The 19,403-nt window shown below is 50.4% G+C and overlaps 1 protein-coding gene across 1 annotated transcript; it reads left to right on the forward strand.

The window, feature by feature from the left end:
- Rem1 (RRAD and GEM like GTPase 1) lies at positions 1 to 8,373 on the forward strand. The gene is made up of 5 exons (XM_052183916.1): positions 1 to 93; positions 938 to 1,450; positions 2,442 to 2,521; positions 6,703 to 6,904; positions 7,647 to 8,373. Exons 2-5 carry the CDS (start codon positions 1,111 to 1,113, stop codon positions 7,916 to 7,918), a joined length of 894 nt encoding a protein of 297 aa, XP_052039876.1. The 5' UTR covers positions 1 to 93; positions 938 to 1,110; the 3' UTR covers positions 7,919 to 8,373.
- The last annotated feature ends 11,030 nt before the right edge of the window (positions 8,374 to 19,403 follow it).

Here is a 19,403-nt window from a genome sequence, read left to right on the forward strand (position 1 = left end):
CCGGCCGGAGGGGCTGCGTGCGTGCGGAGGCCGGGGGACAGCGGAGTACCCAGCAGCTGGGACGGCGGGGACTCGGAACCTCCGCGCGTCAAGGTAAACTTGCCTGTCCTGGCAGAGTTCTCCAGACCCTTGCATGCAGTGTGGTCCAAGGACCGGGACCCTCGAACCCGCGTCCTGGGCGGGAATAGGTGGGGATGGGGGACAAGGGTGGGAGAGCTTGGCACAAGCAACGCCGTCGCCACCACCATCCCCTTGCGCCCTCGCCCCAGGACTCGGGACTCATATCCAGGAACGCTAGTCGAGAAAGTTCCAACCTGAAAAGGCACTTGAGTCCCGAGCCCAGTGGGCTCCCTGCCGGGTTCCCCTCCAACACCCTGTTCTGTCACCAAACCTGTTGCCGGGTACCTCGCGGCTCCCCCCACCCACCCACCCGCCCCACACAACAGCAGCTGGAGGCCATGGCGCCAGCGGCTCCTGAATTTTTCACGCAGGGGCGGGCCGGGCACGCCGTTCCCATGGCACCGGAGCACTCGGGTTACAGCCAGGAGATCCGCAGAGCCCCTCGCCCTGGTGGGGCACCCGGCAATTCCTCGTTAAACGGGGGATTTCAGGCAGTGGGAATAAAACTTCCCAGAAACCTCAATCCTCCTCAGTGTTCCTCCCCCCAACCCCACCCCCGACCCTAAACATGTAAAGACCAGTGTGGGGAAGGGGGAAGGGGGCCGGTTTGATGCTTTCTGTGGGGAGGGTCTCGAATACTGAAGGGCAGGGGCCGGTCTGGGTGGGCAGGCTGAGTACACTCTAGACTGCTCAACTCCCTGTAGCCCTCTCTGCCTGTGTGTGTCACGGGGAAAGGGTTCATCCTCCGAACTTGGGAATCTGCTTCTGGGTGCGGGCATCTGTGAGTGTTCACAGCCTACACCCCCGCCCCTTCTAGGCCTGAAACCAGCAACCCCCGAACCCAAGAAGCTGAAATTTTTCTTCCCAGTTGAACCAGAGAGGGCTCTGGAGGAAATTATTTCCACCGTTTATCAGGCCTGACGAAGGGACACCAGCCCACTTCTTTTGGAAGGAAAGAAGCCAGAGAAGCTATAGATTTCCTCCCAGAGGATGACTCTTAACACCCAGCAGGAAGCAAAGACCACTCTGCGACGTCGAGCCAGCACGCCACTACCCCTGTCGTCCAGGGGCCACCAGCCTGGCCGCCTATGCACAGCACCCTCAGCTCAATCCCAGCATCCCCGACTGGGTCAGTCCGTCTCCCTTAACCCTCCCGTTCAGAAACCCTCCCCTGCCCAGGATGGGTGGTCCTCCGAATCCAGCGACTCTGAATGCTCTTGGGAGGCACTCTACCGGGTGGTGCTTCTCGGAGACCCCGGTGTGGGGAAGACCAGCCTGGCCAGCCTCTTCGCGGAGAGACAAGATCGAGACCTTCATGAGCAGCTGGGAGGTAGGCACACTTGGGACAAGCCAGGCTGTGGCCACAGGATTGAGAAGCCTGTCACCAGGAACACAGGATTGCAGAGGGCAGATGTGCAGGCCACTCACTGTTCAACTCAAAGAGGCATCATTCATACATGTTACAAAGTAAATAGTGCTCACCTCGGACTGTGCCAGGACACAGCCTGGGCAGGGCCTAGAGGAGGGATACATGATTATCTCCATGTCATAAGGGGAGAAAATCAGAAACTATGGGTGTCAAGAAATGATGGACTTCCACCCATCTTAGAAACTCAAACTCCCCCCCCCCAGGTCCCCTGCCTGACTCTCAACCCATCCCCTCCCACCCATCAGCCACTGAGACCTACAACAAAATGAGACCTACAACAAAACTAACATCCTTCCCAAGTGGAGGCTTCCAGGCCTCCAGTTCTGAGCTCTGGCTTGCTCCCCGCCCCGCCCCCTAACCCCCAATGCATTGGGCAAACAGGTGCTGCCATCACCTGGGCCCTGGGACAATCAGATAGATACACAGCACTAGGACAGGTGACATGAAGATAGGGCTCTGCGGAACTGGCTTTGAGAACACATGGTATGTCGTGAAGGAGTGGCTAAACATGGAGAAAAGATGGAGACCATCTGGCCTGGCCTGTTCTCCAGTGTTGACTCTCCTGGGAGTCATGTACATACACACACCTGTGTGTCACAGGTGGGGACACTGGGGCCCAAGACAACATGATCTGCCTAAAGGCTCACTTAAGTGAAAGTCAGAGCAGGTTGGGGAGGATTTCCAGGCTACCCCTCCAGCTTCTAGTAACCGCCTGCTATGTGCCAAGTGCTGTGCTGCCAGCTGGTGACACAAGGTGGTGGAGCTTTAACCACTGGGGACAAGAGGGTTCCCAACCCCCAAAAAAATGTGAAGGAGTGACTGCCGAGAAAGGGGGGGAAGGGAAGGCTGTCTCCAATGGCCTCCTCCACACTCGACTCTTACTTGATTGCAGGTGTGTACGAGAGAACGCTGTCTGTGGATGGAGAGGACACCACACTGGTGGTCATGGACACCTGGGAGGCTGAGAAACTGGTACGACACTGTAAGCATGTTAGGGGGAGGGGTGCTAAAATTAATATTAGACACCTGTCTCCTTCTGGGGCTTACAGAGCAGGGCCTAGGGCAGGGGCCTGCCTCGGCCCTCCTCCCTCAAACCTATAGCTTTCCCAAAGGCAGAAGAACCTCGCAACCCTGACCTCTGCCCTCACTGCATCCATTCCTCTCCCAGTAGACATCCCAGAATGCACTTCTCCTTTTGCATGCTTATGCTCCTCCTACAACTAGAAAAACAAAACAAAACAAAAAGCACTGGATTTGTCCCCCAGATGCCTAAGGGTGACACACACCCCTTCCTTTCCCTTACCAGCTGTGTAGCTTTGTGCAATTAATAACTTATGCTGATTTTTAGTCTTCTCATCTGATAAATGGGTCAAGCATTCCCGCCTTATCAGATGCTTTTATCCGCTACTGCTGTTTGTTACAAAAATTTCTGGGTATCAAACCCAGGGCCAAGAGCCAGCTCTGAATGTGTCTCACCGCTGAGCACGTTGTACCCTTAGCCATGTCACACTCCCCTGGGCCCTTCCAGAACAGACATGCAGTGGGCCTCTTTCCCTCCATTTCACAGGCATATATACTTATTGTAGGACTTTGATAAGTTAATTGAAGATGAGCTGAGAGATAGCCCCGTTAGCAGGGTGCGTGCTGGCATGCTCTGAATTACAAGGCTCTGAGTCAGAGCCCCAGTACTGCACAAACTAGCTATGATAGTACATGCTTGTAATCCAGCAGCTAAAGGCAAAAGGATGCAGAAGTTTAAAGCCATCATCGACTACATGGTGAGTTCAAGGCTAGCCTGGGCTACACGAGATTCTGTCTCAAAGTGGCAGGGAGAGATTATCAGTGGAGATATTATCTCTGTAAAGGGATTCGACCAACAAAACCCGTTGTCTTGCGCCTGCCTGCAATGTACCAAATACTATGCTCACATCTAGGGACACAAGGCCACCGAGTGGGCACAGGAAAAATGGAGGAGTGACTGGTTATGCTATCTTTCCCCTGAACTTAAGACCCATAAAGGAAGCTTAGAATACAGTGTTAGGCCAGGCCTGGTGGCGTAAACCTTTAATCCCAACCTTGGCAGGCAAAGGCAGGTGGATCTCCATGAGTTTGAGGGGCCAACCTGGGCTACATAGTGAGTTCCAGGACAACTGGGGCTATGTAGAGAGACTCTGTTTCATTCATAAATAAATAAATAAATAATTAAACAAACAAATAAATAAATAAGCGAGCAGTGTTTGGTGCTGCTGATAGAACCTAAGAAGAGAATAAGGAGGCCATGGACAGATCCGTTTTATTCTTTTAGATGGGGCCACACGATGTGCTTTCATCATCTTGGATTTTTATTGTATGGGTCGGGGAGTACAAGCACACGTAGAAGTCAAAAGACAATAGACTGGAATCAGTTCTCTCCTTCCACCATGTGGGTCTGGGAATTGAACCTGGATCATCAGGCTTGGCAGCAGGCCCCTGTACCTACTGAGCCCTCTCACCAGCCCTGGAATCAAATTCTTGATCCTCCTGCCTCAGCCTCCCGAGTGCTGCAATCACAGGCATGCGTCACCATGTCTGGCTTGACCAACTCCTTTTAGCGAGTATAGAACAAGGTCTGGGTGCGAGGGCGCCTAACAATGATCCCAAAACAGCAGCCGGGGTTTCTGAGCACCCTCTTGGCCGATGACGGAAGTCAGCGAACACACATTATGATGTGCAGTAAAAGCGATACAGTCACTCTTCTTCCCTTCTGTCAACTGAGAGGCGGATGCTCAGGGGGCTGTGTCCAAAGCTCTCCGAGAGCAGGTAACTCACGCCCAGATCTACAAACGCTACAGCTTACACTGGGATGATGGCCCCAGCTGCCCTAGGAGCATCGCTTAATGATGCTTAAGTCTCATGTTGTGTTCTTAGTTACGCAGGTCGATCAGAGAAAGAGAGACACTGCAGGCTTTGTTTCAGCTTCCTTAGCGGCTGGGTGAGACAGTCTCTGATGTACTGAACTCTGAATCTTTATTGTTACCCAAAGGGCACATTTAGCCAGGCAATTTCTGCACACCCAAACCTCTGATCCAGGAGTTGTCTGAAGGAATTGTTACCTAAGCAGTCCTAGGCCATACAAGACTTCCTGGTTTGCCAGGTATGTCTCGGGACTAAGTTATGCAAAGGCTCTGGAAGCCTTCAGGACAAGCAACTCCACAAACCTCAGATAACAATCACTATTTACAAAAGGCTGCGTCAAAGCCTCAGTGCTGTCACTCTGGAATTCACGCTGTGTTAAGGTCCCACACCCCATTCTCTAGGTCTAGGTCTAGTGGGTCAGGATTCCGAAGGCCCTGGTAATGGAGGCAGACAAGGTGCTAGCCTCGTGCCCCTCAAGGACCAGCCTGAGAAGGAACTGCTTTCTGAACGCAGTCGAATGCTACGGAGTAGTCAGTGAGTTAGTTAGGCAGACCAATCAGAAGCTAGGCATGGGGGCTGCAAGATGGCTCAGCTAAACCAAGGTGTCTGCCACCCAGCCTGACAACCAGATTTACCCCACCCAGTAGAAGGAGAAAATCCACTTCTGAAAGTGGTCCCCTGACCTCACCAGTGCACCTAGGCTTTTGGTTTGAGGGGGGAGGGGTTTGATCATTTTTTGTAACGTGGGTTCTGTGAATCAAATTCAATCCAACTCATGGGTGTGCAGCAAGCACTTTACCCAGTGAGCTTTGCTCTAGCTCCTGAGATTTTATGTCTGTCTGATTCTACTCAAAGGTTATCTGGCCTGAGAAAACATCAGTACAGCAGTTGAGCATGCACCCCTCCCCCACCGAGGACCTGACACTTCTCTGCTCGCCTGTCCGACTCTCTAGCACCTTCCTCTCTTTCTACACACTCAGCCTTTCCTGCCTCAGCCATTCTTCCCTTCTCCTGGCCTTCTTCCCTGCTGGGCCGTCCCTCCTTTCAAACCCTGCCCACGGCTCCCTGGGGAGCTCTCCCACACTCCTCAGACTTCCTGACACCCCACACCTCTGTCACTTTTGTGGCCCTCCTCACTCTACCCTGTTCGTCCCCATCCCATAACCAGCCTTCCAGAACACGAGCCTTGAGGACGGGAGCCAGACCTCATTAAAGGCCTGAAACCTACCCTCCCAGAGCGCTGGATCGCTTATTCTGTTTCTTTCCTTTCCTTGGTAAAATGACTAGAAAGAGTTCTGCTTCTTAAGTGTCCCTTTCCATTCCCTTCCCCTTGTGTCCTCACCCCCCCACACACACAGGTGACCTTTCAGCTCTCCAAAACTGTACAGAGAAAAGTCTCCTGGAATTCAGTCTTCTGTCTCTGTCCGTCTGTCTGTCTCTGTGTCTTTCATGTCTGTCTGTCTGTCTGTCTGTCTCTCTCTCTCTCTCACACACACACAGACACACACACACGCTTTATCCTATGACCAGTTTCGTGTGTGTGTGTGTGTGTGTGTGTGTGTGTGTGTGTGTGTGTGTGAGTACAGATGCAGGCTCGCCATCTCACCGCCTCCGTGTACGTGCAGGTGTGAGATCAGAGGACAGCTGTGGGAGTTGGCTCTCTCCTCCCTCTGCGGGACCCAGGAATCATATCCCAGCTCCCACTGCCAGCACTTTTACCCACTGATCCTTCCCCATGACCCTCTCTTCCTCTTTTCTTTTTGTTCTGGATTGCAGAAACTCTAAACCGTACCCCATCCTCTTCTCACAAACTAGATAGCGCTGGATGAGCCAGGCCTGATGGGGCACACTCATATTCCTAGGGCTGAGGCAGGAGAATGGCTTGAAAATTAAAACCACTCTGGGATACAGCGTGAGATCCTGTCCAAAAAAAAGAATAAGAAGAAAAGGCGATGGAGTGGAGGAAGAAAAAGGGGAGGAGGTTGAACAGGCAAAGCTAGATCTTTATTTGCCGGACAGAGCCTCCACCCCCCTGCCCTCCAGTCAGTGGGAGAGTCCACCAGCTTTTTGAAGAAAGAAACTGCGGCTCAGAGAATCAATGGTTTTCCCAGGGTGGCCCCGGGGCATTATGATAGAATTTGTCCCCCAAAACCATCCCAAGTAGAAACTCTCCTACTCTGCCCTTTAGACCAACAGAGCCTCTTTCTCAGCCAGGGCTAGGCACCCTCTGAGGATGGGCCTGGGGTCCCTCCCCGCAGGATGAAAGTTGGAACCAGGAGTCAATCCTGCAGGCCGCCAGCGCCTACATCATCGTGTACTCCATAGCAGATCGCAGCAGCTTTGAGAGTGCCTCAGAGCTCCGAATCCAGCTGAGGCGCACGCATCAGGCCGACCACGTGCCCATCATCCTAGTGGGCAACAAGGCCGACCTGGCCCGCTGCCGGGAAGTCTCTGTTGAAGGTGAGTCCTTTACCACCGTCTCTCCTTCGGCCTGGCTGCCCTTCCTCCAATGCTCGCCACAGCGAAGTCTGTGCCCTCCAGCCTATCCTGTCCTCTCTCACCTCCCAAGCCGGCACCCAAGTCCTACAGACCCCCCTCCACACCCCAAACCTCTATCCTGTCCCGGCATCTCTGCTTTGTCCGGGCCGGTCCCTATTCATCCTTCTAACCCTATTTAACCATTCCTCCTTGACAGTTAACAGATTTCCAGAACCACAGCTTACCGTGTGACCTTTGCTTAAAATTCCCCTGTATCTGCCCCATGGCTGATAATCAGAGACGCTCTGCCCACCCCCGGTGTATACCAGCTTCTCTCAAAGACTGAAATAGCCATTAGTGGCTCCAGTATAAACTGGGGAGATTATAAATTCAAGCTTTATATGAAACACTTAATGTGTTGGCCAGGAACTACAAACCAAAACTTTTAAAGTTAGGTATAAATTATATTTACAACGGGCGAGGAATATTTTAATAAGTTTCATATTTCTGGTGGGACCCATACTTGTCTTAAAATGGCCTTGCGAGGTCAAATCTTCCCAGCCTTACTCTTGCGAGTATCGGTCCCTACAGTGAGCCTATGATTTACCCCTGGATTCCCTGACACCTGAACTAAGTAGGCATGGAGGAAATTGCTTCCTGAGAGTCTGAACACACCTTTTTCCATCTTTATCTCCGCCTTCTGGCTGTGGCTCTGCCCCGGCAGAGGGCCGCGCCTGCGCAGTGGTGTTTGACTGCAAGTTCATCGAGACTTCCGCCACTCTGCAGCACAATGTGACAGAGCTCTTCGAGGGCGTGGTGCGCCAACTGCGCCTGCGCCGCCAGGACAATGCGGCTCCGGAGACACCTTCATCTCGACGACGGGCTAGCTTGGGCCAGCGAGCCCGCCGCTTCCTGGCACGCCTGACAGCACGCAGTGCACGACGCCGGGCACTCAAGGCCCGCTCCAAGTCCTGCCACAACCTGGCTGTACTCTGAGGCCAGCGCCTCTCTGGGGTGATGGGACCCTGTGGTGCCACTGAGGACAAAAGTTGCGTCGTTGGAGTCCTCGTGGTCGACCTTGCCTGTTACCAGGATAGCCAGACCATGGCCAGGAGCCAGGGCTTTGGGGACCCTTCCTGCCTGGTGAAGTGATAAATAGACAAGACTATGCGGCTATAAACCCAAGCTAGGCACAGGGGTGTTTTTTGTTTTTTCTTTTCTACAGGATGGGCGTCTTTTTGCAAAAAGTCTTTCTTGTCCCTGGGCTGTGACCAACTCTCAGAATGTACAATAAGCCAGTCCAGGATGTCCTGTCTGATGTGTGGATGTCTCTCAGTAGACTCTTCCAGGAATCTCCACCTCCTCCCCAAACATCTAACTTGACTGTAGACTGGCTTGGCCTGCTGGCCTAGATATCTTGGACAATCAATAAAGTCAGTGAATTAATTATATGCTCAGGCCTTCCTCCCAACTGCCGGGTTTAGTTTCTACCCCAAGGCCTTTGAGACAGACACATGGTGGATCACATTCACAACACAATGCTGAGTGACCTCCTGTTTCCTTCTTAATTCATCTCTTTAGATTCTAGAACCACAAAATGTTGTCTGTCTAGACTGTAAGCGCTGCTAACTGTGCGAGCTGCCTGTGCCAAGGGACCAACCTGCCACATATGCTAGGAAGCCCTACCGTGGAGCCGCACACCCGACGCCTGTTATTTTTGTGCATGTGTGTGCTCTGTCTGTACAACACCGAAGAGCGTGGCCCCTACCCTCCTCTGGCTGCTTAGGAAAAGGAGGTTTGGAGAGGGAAAACAGCTATTCTAAGTTAAGTCACCAAGGTCCTACGAGTCCCTTGCCTCGGGTCTACTCCGGAGGGGGTGGGGTGACTAGCTCAGTAATAGGAGAGCTAAGGAGAGGTCCTGAGTTCAATCCCCAAAATGCAGGCAAAAAGCCACCCTGATGCTATGATGCTGTAGTCCGAGCACCTAGGAGGCAGGAACTAGCGGCACCCTGGACCTCATGGGCCAGCCTGCCTTATTTGGTGAGCTCAAGGCCAGTTAGGGGCTTTGTCTCTGAAAAAAACAGGAGGCAGATGACTTCTGACCTACACACACACATAGAGTGACAAGAGGTAGAGGTGTGACTGAAGGGCCAAGCTTCCTAACACATGTGAGGTCATAGGTTTGATTCTAACACTGCAGGGGTCGGGGTTGGGGGGTAAAATTCTATGGGGGAGGTGGGAATAGCGGTACATGGCCATAATCCCAGAACTCAGAGAGTCGATGCAGAAGAATCTAGAGTTCAAGGCCAATCTAGCCTACCAGGAAAGGGAGGTAGACATTAAGATACATAACCCTAACTTTCAGGGAATGCAGAGGCAGGAGGATTCCCCCTGAAACTTCAAAACCAGACTGGTCTACAAAGCGAGTTCCAGGACAACGAGGTTTATGCAGCCAGCTGTTATCTCAAAACAGAGGGAGGACACTAATTTTCAAACACACTTTTGCATATAATTTAAGGGGGGCGGGGCATGAGTTCCGTGGAACTCAGTCCATTAATCCCAGGATGGACACTAATTTAGTTCCGTGCATTCGTTTTCCAAATGTGGAAAGTGAGGCCCTGAGACAGGGCAGAGAGTCCTCCCGAGTCACCCAGTCAGTGAATTCCCGCCCTCGGACCCAGCCCCCTCCTCCGACCTCCCTTGGCTGTGAGGGATGAGGGACACAGTGAGGCTTCCCGCCTGGCTGAGGACCCAGCTGGGTGTGGGGGTCAGGTCAGGAGTTTCCATCTCGGGGAGGATGGGGGAGGAGGGACTGTCACAACTTTGGGAAGAGAACAAGATGCAAACTGTTTAGACCATCCTGCCTCAGACTTCTGACACTCCTGCCTCCAACCAACTGCACCCTACCAGACTCCTGGACCCTACACGGAAGTCACCCGTGACCCAGTCCAGAGAGTGAGACACAGAAAAATCATGCTTTGAGGTGCCCAGTTCCCCGATGCTCACCACCAACTCCCTGGTCACCAGTCATGCCCAGGAAGGGGAGGAGGGTCTCCCCGCCCCTGAAGTTGTCTCCGGCCTGCGGTCGAGAATGGGGGTGGGAGGCTGTAACTGTGGAAAGTTGGCAGAGGCTGCCGGCAGCAGCCGGGAGAGTGGAAAAAATGATATCAAACCCGGAAAAATGCAGGCCGGATGGAGGGCCGGGTGCGAAGGAGGGGGAGGGGGAAACAGCTGCCTGGGCCGAGAACCGAGAGAGGAGGCCGGCCAGAGTTTCCCAGCGTGCCTCGGGAACCATGAACCAGTGAAGTCCTTCCCTTCGTTCTTGCTCCACGGGTTTTATTGAAGGACTACTATGTACCAAGGCAGGGAGCCAGACCCTGGGGAGGCACTGCTGGCTGCCTGGAGCTCACCCCGGATGGTGGGAAGGTACTTTAGAGAACAACCAAAAGAATAATAAAGGAGTCACAGGGATTAGGGTCATCAGGGAGGACTCCCCAATTCACCTGTGAGGCAAGTGAAGCCCGAAAGAGGAGAAGCCTTCCACCAGGCCACCATGGGAAGGAAGCCAGGATAGGGAATGTGGCTGTGTGTAAGAGCCTGCAGCCAGGGGTCGACATTTGAACTCTGTTCCCTCCCCCCCTCTCTGTGCCTCATTTCCCCTCCCCCAACCCTCTCCCACTCCCGCTATAAAATACGATGCATGGTAATTCCCTGCCCCAAACCTTATTCAAGGATTAACTGTTTTAAGACATATCTGATGGGTCTGGGGGAGACGGCTCAGAGCTGCAAAGGTCCAAAGACACAAATTCCATGAGAGCCCACACAAAAAGCCCACTACCACGGCACAGGCTTGTGAGCTCGACACTGACGAGGCAGAGATGCAGATTACTGACCTCAATGGGCCATCACCTGAGAGACCCAGTCCCAAAACTACAAGGTCAGCCGAGGTGGCAAATGCCTTTAGTCCCAGCACTGGGGTGGAGACCAGCCTAGTCTACACAGCAAGTTCTGGGACAGCCAAGGTTACAAAGAGAAAGCCCATCTTAAAAAAAACAAAACAAAAACCGATGGAATGCATATCTGCAGAGGCCCACTACCTGAGGCTGAGCTGTAATCTCTACACGCGCATGCTATTGCATTTTAAGACCTTGGAGAAGTCCAGTGTTGAGCAGAAGTGAGTCTAAACTGAAGATTTGCCTGGAAATTTCTGCCTAGATATGCCACTGGGGGACTTTAGGAAAATTTCTTTCTTCCTTAGGCCTCAGTTTCCCCGTCTGCAAAAGAAAGGGACTGAATCCGAGCCTGTGTCCTATCATGTTTCCATGTTTAGTTGTCTGTTGTTCTCGCCCCAGAAATGGAGGCTCCCGGGGGTGAGGTTACATGCGTTCGGTCTCCAGCACCAGAGGCTGTTACCGTGGCTGGCATCTACAGACAGACGCTCACCGACCTGTAAAATACCCTTCCAGTCCAGACAGTAGGTGTTCAAGGCAAAGCTGGGACAGCATGGAAGAAAACCACAGCGCACCACCTACCCTGCCTTAGGAAGGCCTTCCCCACAGAAACAAACAAGATGGCAACTCTGGAGTCTTTCTGTGTGTCAGCGAGCGGTACCTGTTTTCTCATCTCACCTCGGCCCCACCCCCGCCTCAGGAGATGCTTTTACAGATGAACACGCTGAGGCTAAGAGAGCCAAAGAAGTAGACCCCAAGGCCAGTTCGACTGGAGGGGCTGTTGGCAGCGAGAAGAGAGGGTCTGAGTTCAAGATACTGTGACAGTAACAGCAGATGCTGCCTTTGCTGTGGGTCCTCCCTTCCTCGTGGATTGGAGTAGCAATGTTGAAGGGGGGTGGGGGCGGGGCAGATGGAAGCCCTGTGGATAAATACAGTGATTAATTCACAGGGAGACCCACAGTCAGTGAACAGATCAACTTCACTTACAGTGGCTGGAGGGTCATCAAGTTTTGGGGGGCTGAGGGTAGGGACATCCAGGATGGGCAAAGGTCATTGGCTGGGGGATTAGGGTACCTAGAATGCCTCATTAGCCTGGGGAAACCTTTCAGGAATCTCAGCTTATGGCTGAACAGGTTTGGTCAGGAGAAAGGAAATTGATCCTATAAACTGATTGAGGCTACATGGCATTCCTGAGGCAGAGGTGAGTGTGGGGGCGTAGACGTCCCCGTCCCCGTCCCGGACAAGGTCAGAGAAGGAGGAACTCTGCTAATGAAGGGAGTCTTCAGGTCAGTGGCAGACTTCACCTTCGTCAGCACTTTCCCCACATGCTGCTAGGTGCACGGTACTGTCTTCTAGGTGCTTTCTGCAGGAAACGTATTACATCCTCCAAACTGGTGACATCATCACCATGCCAGTTTTTAAAATTAATTTATTTATTAACTTTACATCCCAATTGCAGCTTCCCCTCCCTCCTCCCCTCCCAGTCCCTCCCTCTCCCCTCCCTTCCCGTCACCCCCCTCCCTTCCCGTCACCCCCTCCCTTTCTCCTCATAGAAGGGGAAGTCTCTCCCACGGGTATCAACCCACCTTGGCATATCAATCTGCAGTTGGACTAGGTGCATCTTCTCCTGTTGAGCCTCAACAAGGCAGTCCAGTTAAGGGAAAGGGATTTAAAGGTGGGCAACAGAGGCAGAGATAGCCCTGCTCCCGTAATTATGGGTCCCACATGAAGACCAAGCTACACATCTGTTACATATGTCTAGGGGGCCTAGGTGGGTCCCACGCATGTTCTTTGGTTGGTGGTTCAGTCTCTGTGAGCCCCTGTGGGACCAGGTTAGTTGATTCCATGGGTTTTCTTGTGTTGTCCTTGATCCTTCTGGTCACCGTGCTAGTGTTAAGGTGGAGAAATTGTAGCACAGAGAGGTACAGTAGCCCAGCCAAGGTTGCACAGTTAGCCCAAGAATCCAAACTAGCAAAGCCTTGTCTCACAGTGGCTGAAGCTCACTGCAAGCCCAGAAAAGACTGTCGCGCACACGCGGAGGATAGAGAAGAATCTTTGCTTGCCATCTAGTCGCCTGGAGTGGGGAGGACACCGAACAAAAACACACTGAAAGCCCTCAGCCTCCAGCTGGGCCACTGCACCTCAAAGGGGAGGACCTCCATGGAAAATGACGATAAAGGCTGGGAAGATGAATGTGTCCCCAGGGGCCCCACGGCTCCTCAGAGTCCCCATGTTGCTACAGAGGAGGGTCATGCACTGTGCTGGCTTGATCCAGACGAGATGAAGGCCACCTGCTCCTGAGACAAGCCAGCCGCCGTTTCAGAATACAGAGGCTCCCTGTTGGTGAAATAGTTAGGTTTCTCCACCCAAACCATGAGGCTCCTGCCTGGAGCCCCCAAAGGAATCAAGTTCAATCTACAGCTTCCTGTCCTTGGTAGCAGGAAGTTCAAGGTCTCACAGGAGCCAGCTCACCCCTGTCTTCATCTGTGATGTGAGGGAAGGCCTGGGGCATGGGGGCATTGCTACAAGTGGAAATGTCCAAGTGCCTGACTTGGGAGGGGAAGAGTGAGGGAGACATGGGAAGAAATGACTCCTGCTCGGCTCCTTCAGAGAGATTAAGTGTCTCTAGACTCTGGCCACTCATGCGACCTTAGACAAATCAAAATATACAGAACGGGGAAGATTGTGGTGGAATTTGTCACATGGTGGTTTCTGTCTCAAGAACTACTTGAACATTCCATCTTAACAGCTTGAAAAAATACACAAGTTCCATCTTAATTTGAGCGCTGTCCCCTTGGGTTCAGAGTTCAGTTAAAAATAACACTAATGATGGTGGGATGGGAGCTTGGGGTTCACCAAAGCCTGTGCTTTCCCCCACTCCCATCTGGTCCAAGTTCAGGCAAGGTGTGCATGTGTGTGTGTGTGTGTGTGTGTGTGAGTGCGTGTGTGTGGGTGTGCATGCATGTGCTTGTGTGTGTATGTGTGTGAGTGCGTGTGTGTGGGTGTGCATGCATGTGCTTGTGTGTGTATGTGTGTGAGTGCGTGTGTGTGGGTGTGCATGCATGTGCTTGTGTGTGTATGTGTATGTGCGCGCACATGTCTGCGTGTCTACATGTGCATGCATGTGTGTGTGTGTGCTTGTGTGTCTGCATATCTGCGTGTCTGCATGTGCATGCATGTGTGTGTGTGTGTGTGTGAGTGCGAGTGTGGGGGTGTACATGCATGTGCCTGTTTCTGTGTGTGCATGTGTGTCTGCATGTCTGCGTGTCTGCATGTGCACACGTGTGTGTGTGTGTGTGTGTGTGTGTGTGTGTAACATTACCATACTTCATGGATGAGACTATAGATATAGGCTTTAGAACCAGGAAAAAACATTTGCTCCAAGCTTGGTCTGGGCACATGCCCAGGCCTCACTCAGTCTGCCTTCCTCTTGGAAGTGACAATTCCAATCCATAAAATGAAGTGGGGTTGCCTGGTGTGGTGGTGCACACCTTTAGTTCCAGCACTCGGGAGGTAGAGACAGGAGGATCGCTGTGAGTTCGTTCTACATGGTGAGTTCCAGTACAGCCAGGACTAGATCTTGTCTCAAAAAACAAAAATGAGATGGCTCAGCAGTTAAGAGCACTGACTTCTCTTTCAAAAGTCCTCAGTTCAATTCCCAGCAACCACAGGACAGCTCACAACCATCAGGAGTGAGGTCTGGTGCCGTCTACTGGCCTGCAGAAACACATGCAATAGACCGCTCAAAGAAATAAACAGATGATAATAAATAAATACTTAAAAATTAAAATTAAATAAAAATGAAATGACCTTTAAGCATTGGAACCACCGGTTAACTTCCTTCGTCTCTCAGAACTCGGTTCTCTCCTCTGGAGAATGAGATCATGGCCACCCTTCCCCCCCACTCCTTTTTTTGGGGAAATGAGGAGGCTTATTCAATTTTATGGATAACAAAGACACCATGCTGGCTAGTATTTGTATTAGTTTGACCCAAACTAGAGGCAGTGGGGAGAGGAGAACTCAAATGAGGAGCTGTCTTCATCAGACGGGCCTGCGGATGGGCCTGTGGCATTCTTTTTTTCTTTTTTCTTTTCTTTTTTCTTTTTTGTTTTGTTTTTTATTTATTTATTGAGAATTTCATTAATATATTTTAATTATATTCATTTCCTTACCCTGAGTCCTTCAGATCACCTCTCCCTATCTACCTACCTAACACCATGTTCTTTCTCTCTCTTGAAAAAAAAAGGGTGTGTGTGTGCAGGGAAGCTAGAGAGATAGGTCAGTGGTTAGAGCACTTGTTGCTCCTGCAGAGGACCCAAGTTCAGCTCCTCACACCCACACGGTGACTCACAACCTTCAGTAACTCCAGTCCCCGGGGACCCAATACCCTCTTCCAGGCATGCATGTGGTACACAGACATACACGCAGGCACCCTCATACACATAAAATATAAAAATAGTTTTTTTCTAAATACACACACACAGCATAGAGAGTCTGGTTTGTGTTGGCTAACTATTCCTGGGCATGAAGTGTGACTGGAGTACGGCTGGCCCCCAGTCACTCCATTGAGGAAAACTGAGTTTTCTCTTTTCTAGCAGCTTTTAGTTGCAAACAGCTTCTTAAGTAGGGGCAAGGCTTTGTTCCATGCCCCTTCCCACGCTGGGATTGCTGGCGTACACTGGGAGTTCATGTGTGCATTAGCCCTGTGATGTGTGGAGGCTGATGTTTCTTTGAAGACACCCACCACCTCTAGCTGATCCTTCCCTCTCTTAAGGTCAGTGTGAGAATTCAGATTACTGTTTATTAGCATAATGCCTCTCACAGAGTTAGTGCTCTGTGATTTGTAGTTATATTTTTGTTTAATTCATTCTATCTGCTCCCATGTATATAGTCTCTGAAGCATGCTTTTAGACTACTCAAATGTAATATATATGTATGTATATGTATATATATACTTCGGCATTGCTTTTCATATCCACTATTGTATTTATGATATTCATTTGCATTGATAATTAACTACAGTTTATACTTTTTGGAGCTGTATAGTACTCCACTATGTAGCTTATAAACACACTAGACTTTATCTTCCCAATTGACTACTCAAATGTAATATATATGTATGTATATGTATATATATACTTCGGCATTGCTTTTCATATCCACTATTGTATTTATGATATTCATTTGCATTGATAATTAACTACAGTTTATACTTTTTGGAGCTGTATAGTACTCCACTATGTAGCTTATAAACACACTAGACTTTATCTTCCCAATGGAATTCTTTTGCTATTACAGTGCTGCTAGAAACACTGAGCACTTCTATCAGACTTTCTTTTTCCATCTTTCCTCTCTGCCATCTTCTGAGTCCCAGCTTACCTGCGCTGACTACCTTTGGGATGTTCATAGGGCCACCCCGGTTCCAAATATCAAAGATGATCACGACGCTACCCAATAGCCTTGAGAAAGCTGCTGCTTCGTGGCCAGCATCCCTTTCACCAGCCAGCCCCTCCCGGTAACTTCTAGCACGATAAGCTTCCCATTGGATACGACAGAGTCACATGACCATCTTCAACCCAATCATCGGCTTGGTTAAGCAGGGTTTGTCCCTGAGCAAGCTGTCTTGGGGGCGTCTGGTAAGAGGATGGTTCTTCAGGTAAAGATATCTGTCTCTGAGCCAGAAGATGTGGCTTCAATCCCCAGGACCCACACGGAGGAAGAAGAGAACTATTCACACACTAAATAAATAAACAAACAGACAAATTAACAAAAGTTACTTACAGGGAAAGCTACGTGTCGGACAAGAAAGGAGGGAGCCAGGCCAGATGGGTCACTGTTCCACTCTGGGCTGAGTCAAAGCTGCCCCGGAAGTGCAGAAGCATAAAAGCCACATTTCTCATCCCCGGAAACTATGAGTCAGGAACTCACACAGAAAAAAAGTGGGTCTGAGACAGGACAGAGAAACTGGGGAGATGTCAGGAACATGGGAAGGAAGAGGACCCCTCTCTCTGGAGTCTGGCTGTTGTCTCTTACCAGCTGACAGCCAAGAGTTCCAGCAAAATTAGCACCATTTGCTGTAAAGGTGGCCAAACATAAAGACAATATTCATTTTACATAGAGATTAATCCAAATTAAGAAGTTAAAATAGCAATGAGCCATGCACACAGTGTGGCCTGGCTAGATGTCTGGATATTTTCCAGGATCTATTAATGTTTGCTTTCAGTAAAGCCATCCTGTTTCTTGAAGCCCTGGGAGCTGGGCTTTACCTCACCAGCTGCAACCCTGTCCCGGTGCACCCTGGGAATCACCTGTCAATTTATTTAAATTCCTTAGCAAGCCTTTGAAGATAATACCTCAGAAGTCACCAAAATCATAACTATGCTGTCGTAGAGATAATGCAATGTGGTGGACCCATAAGAAGGCCACACCCATGCCACACCCACGCCACACCCATGCTCTTGAGTGTCTCTTATTCTTTTTCTAGGTGTATGTCTATTAACCCCTGAGCTTAAATCTATTTTTTAAAATCTTGGGGCTGGAAGGTATTTTTTTGTTGTTGTTTTGGTTTGGTTTGGTTTTTGTTGTTGTTGTTTTGGGTTTGTTTTTTGTTTGTTTGTTTTTTTGGATTTGGTTTTTTGGAGACAGGGTTTCTCTGTATAGCCCTGGCTGTCCTGGAACTCACTCTGTACACTAGGCTGGTCTCGAACTCAGAAATTCACCTGCCTCTGCCTCCCAGAGTGCTGGGATTACAGGCGTGCACCACCACCACCCGGCTGACCTGGAAGTTTTTAAGCTCAGTAGTTAAGAGCACTCACTGCTCCCATGCAGAAGCTGGGTTCAGTTCCCAACACCAACATAGCAGCTCACAATCATCCACAGTTCCAGTTCCAAGGGTACATAACACCCTCTCCAGGCCTCTGAAGGCACTACACCCATGCAATGCACATACATGTATGCAGGTAAAACACTCGGGTAAAGCAAAAATAATTAATAATAAAGAATTTTAAATCCATTTTAATACGTGCCAACTCTGCTCCATCCGGGCTCATCCTGGAATTCCCTTCAGGGTGAAGTCAAGGACCCAACATTATCTGAGTGAAGGTCTCTGATAAGAGCTTTTCTGGTGCTGTCAGCAGTGTGGCACTGTACCTCCAGCCAGCACCCGCCACCACTGACGCAGCTGTCCCTGGGACCTCTGCTGAGAGCAGGAGGTGACACCACATGTCAGGGCTGACACGGGCAGTAGGCAATGGTCTCATCTACATGTAGCTTATCCAAGTGCTTCAGAATATCTGTTCCTTATTGCTCCTGTAACAGATTGCCACCAATTCAGTGGCTTCCCAATAGCACAGATTTATTATTTTACAATTTGGCAAAATTGGGGAACAGGTCTGGTAAGACTAAATACCTGGCAGCTTGGCGGCAGTACCCTACGGAGGAGAAAGGGCTTCCTTCTCTTCTGCTCCCAGAGAGCAAGCATGTCGCTCAAACTCGCAGCTCCCTCTTGTCATCATCAGTGCCAACAATGTCAAGCTAAGCACATGTGCCATCTCCCTGACACCTGTGTCACATTCCTTTCCACCCCAGATAACACTGGGTCCACACGGATCACCCGGGATTGCCTCCTTGTTTCGTGTGTGTATGTGTGTGTGTGTGTGTTAGTATACAAACACATGTGTATGCTGGTACACATGCCTATACAGGAATGTGTCAGGTGGCATACAGGGTTTTTTGTTTGTTTGTTTGGATTTTGTTTGTTTGTTTGTTTGTTTGGGTTTTTGTTTGTTTTTTGTTTTGGTTGCTTGTTAGTTTTGAGCCATTCACTCAGGAGTCAGAGGCAAGAGTATTTCCATGAGTTTGAGGCCAGTCAGGTCTCTAAAGCCAATTCCAAGCCAGTTGTGGTCACACAGTGAATCTCAAAATCAGAACAAAACAAAAGTTGTGTTTGCTTTGTTTTTTTAAATAAATAAATAAAATAAAATAAAACAAAAACAGAGTCTCACTGTGCAGTTCTGACCTGAAACTCCCTATGTAGACCAACCTGGCCTCAAACTCATAGAAATTCTCCTGAGTGCTGGACGGAAAGTGTTTGCCACCATGCTCTGCAAGATTTTCTTTTTAAATATGTATATATCTGTGTGTGCATGCCACTTTCCTGGCACTAGTGCCCAAGGGGACTAGAAGTGGGTATCAGGTTCCCTGGAACTGACATTATCAGCAGTTTTGAGTCACCCAATGTGTGTGCTGGGAAGCAAACTCAGGACCTCTGCAAAAGTGGCAAGTACTCTTAGCCCCTGGTCCATCTCTCCAGATGGGTGTGGTGAGGTGTCTTCCTCTGTGCCTCTGCACCTAATTTAGGACAGAGTCTCTCACAGAGCCTGGCCCTTACTGTTTCCAGCTGGCCAGTGGTTCCTCAGGACCTGCCTGCCTCTGCCCACCACCAGTGGGCGTCACAGATGCACAGCGTCGTACCAGGCTGTACCACGAGTGCTGGAGACCCAAATGAAGGTCCTCATTCTTTGCCCACGGTC

Source organism: Apodemus sylvaticus, chromosome 5 (assembly GCF_947179515.1).
Source record: "Apodemus sylvaticus chromosome 5, mApoSyl1.1, whole genome shotgun sequence".
NCBI lineage: Eukaryota > Metazoa > Chordata > Mammalia > Rodentia > Muridae > Apodemus > Apodemus sylvaticus.

Bases quoted from the DNA above. Each gene is read 5' to 3' on its own strand.
- Rem1 (XM_052183916.1), top strand. From the start codon at position 1,111: ATGACTCTTAACACCCAGCAGGAAGCAAAGACCACTCTGCGACGTCGA. The intron at 1,451-2,441 runs GTAGGCACACTT...ACTTGATTGCAG, and splicing joins CCTTCATGAGCAGCTGGGAG to GTGTGTACGAGAGAACGCTG. The intron at 6,905-7,646 runs GTGAGTCCTTTA...CTGCCCCGGCAG, and splicing joins CCGGGAAGTCTCTGTTGAAG to AGGGCCGCGCCTGCGCAGTG.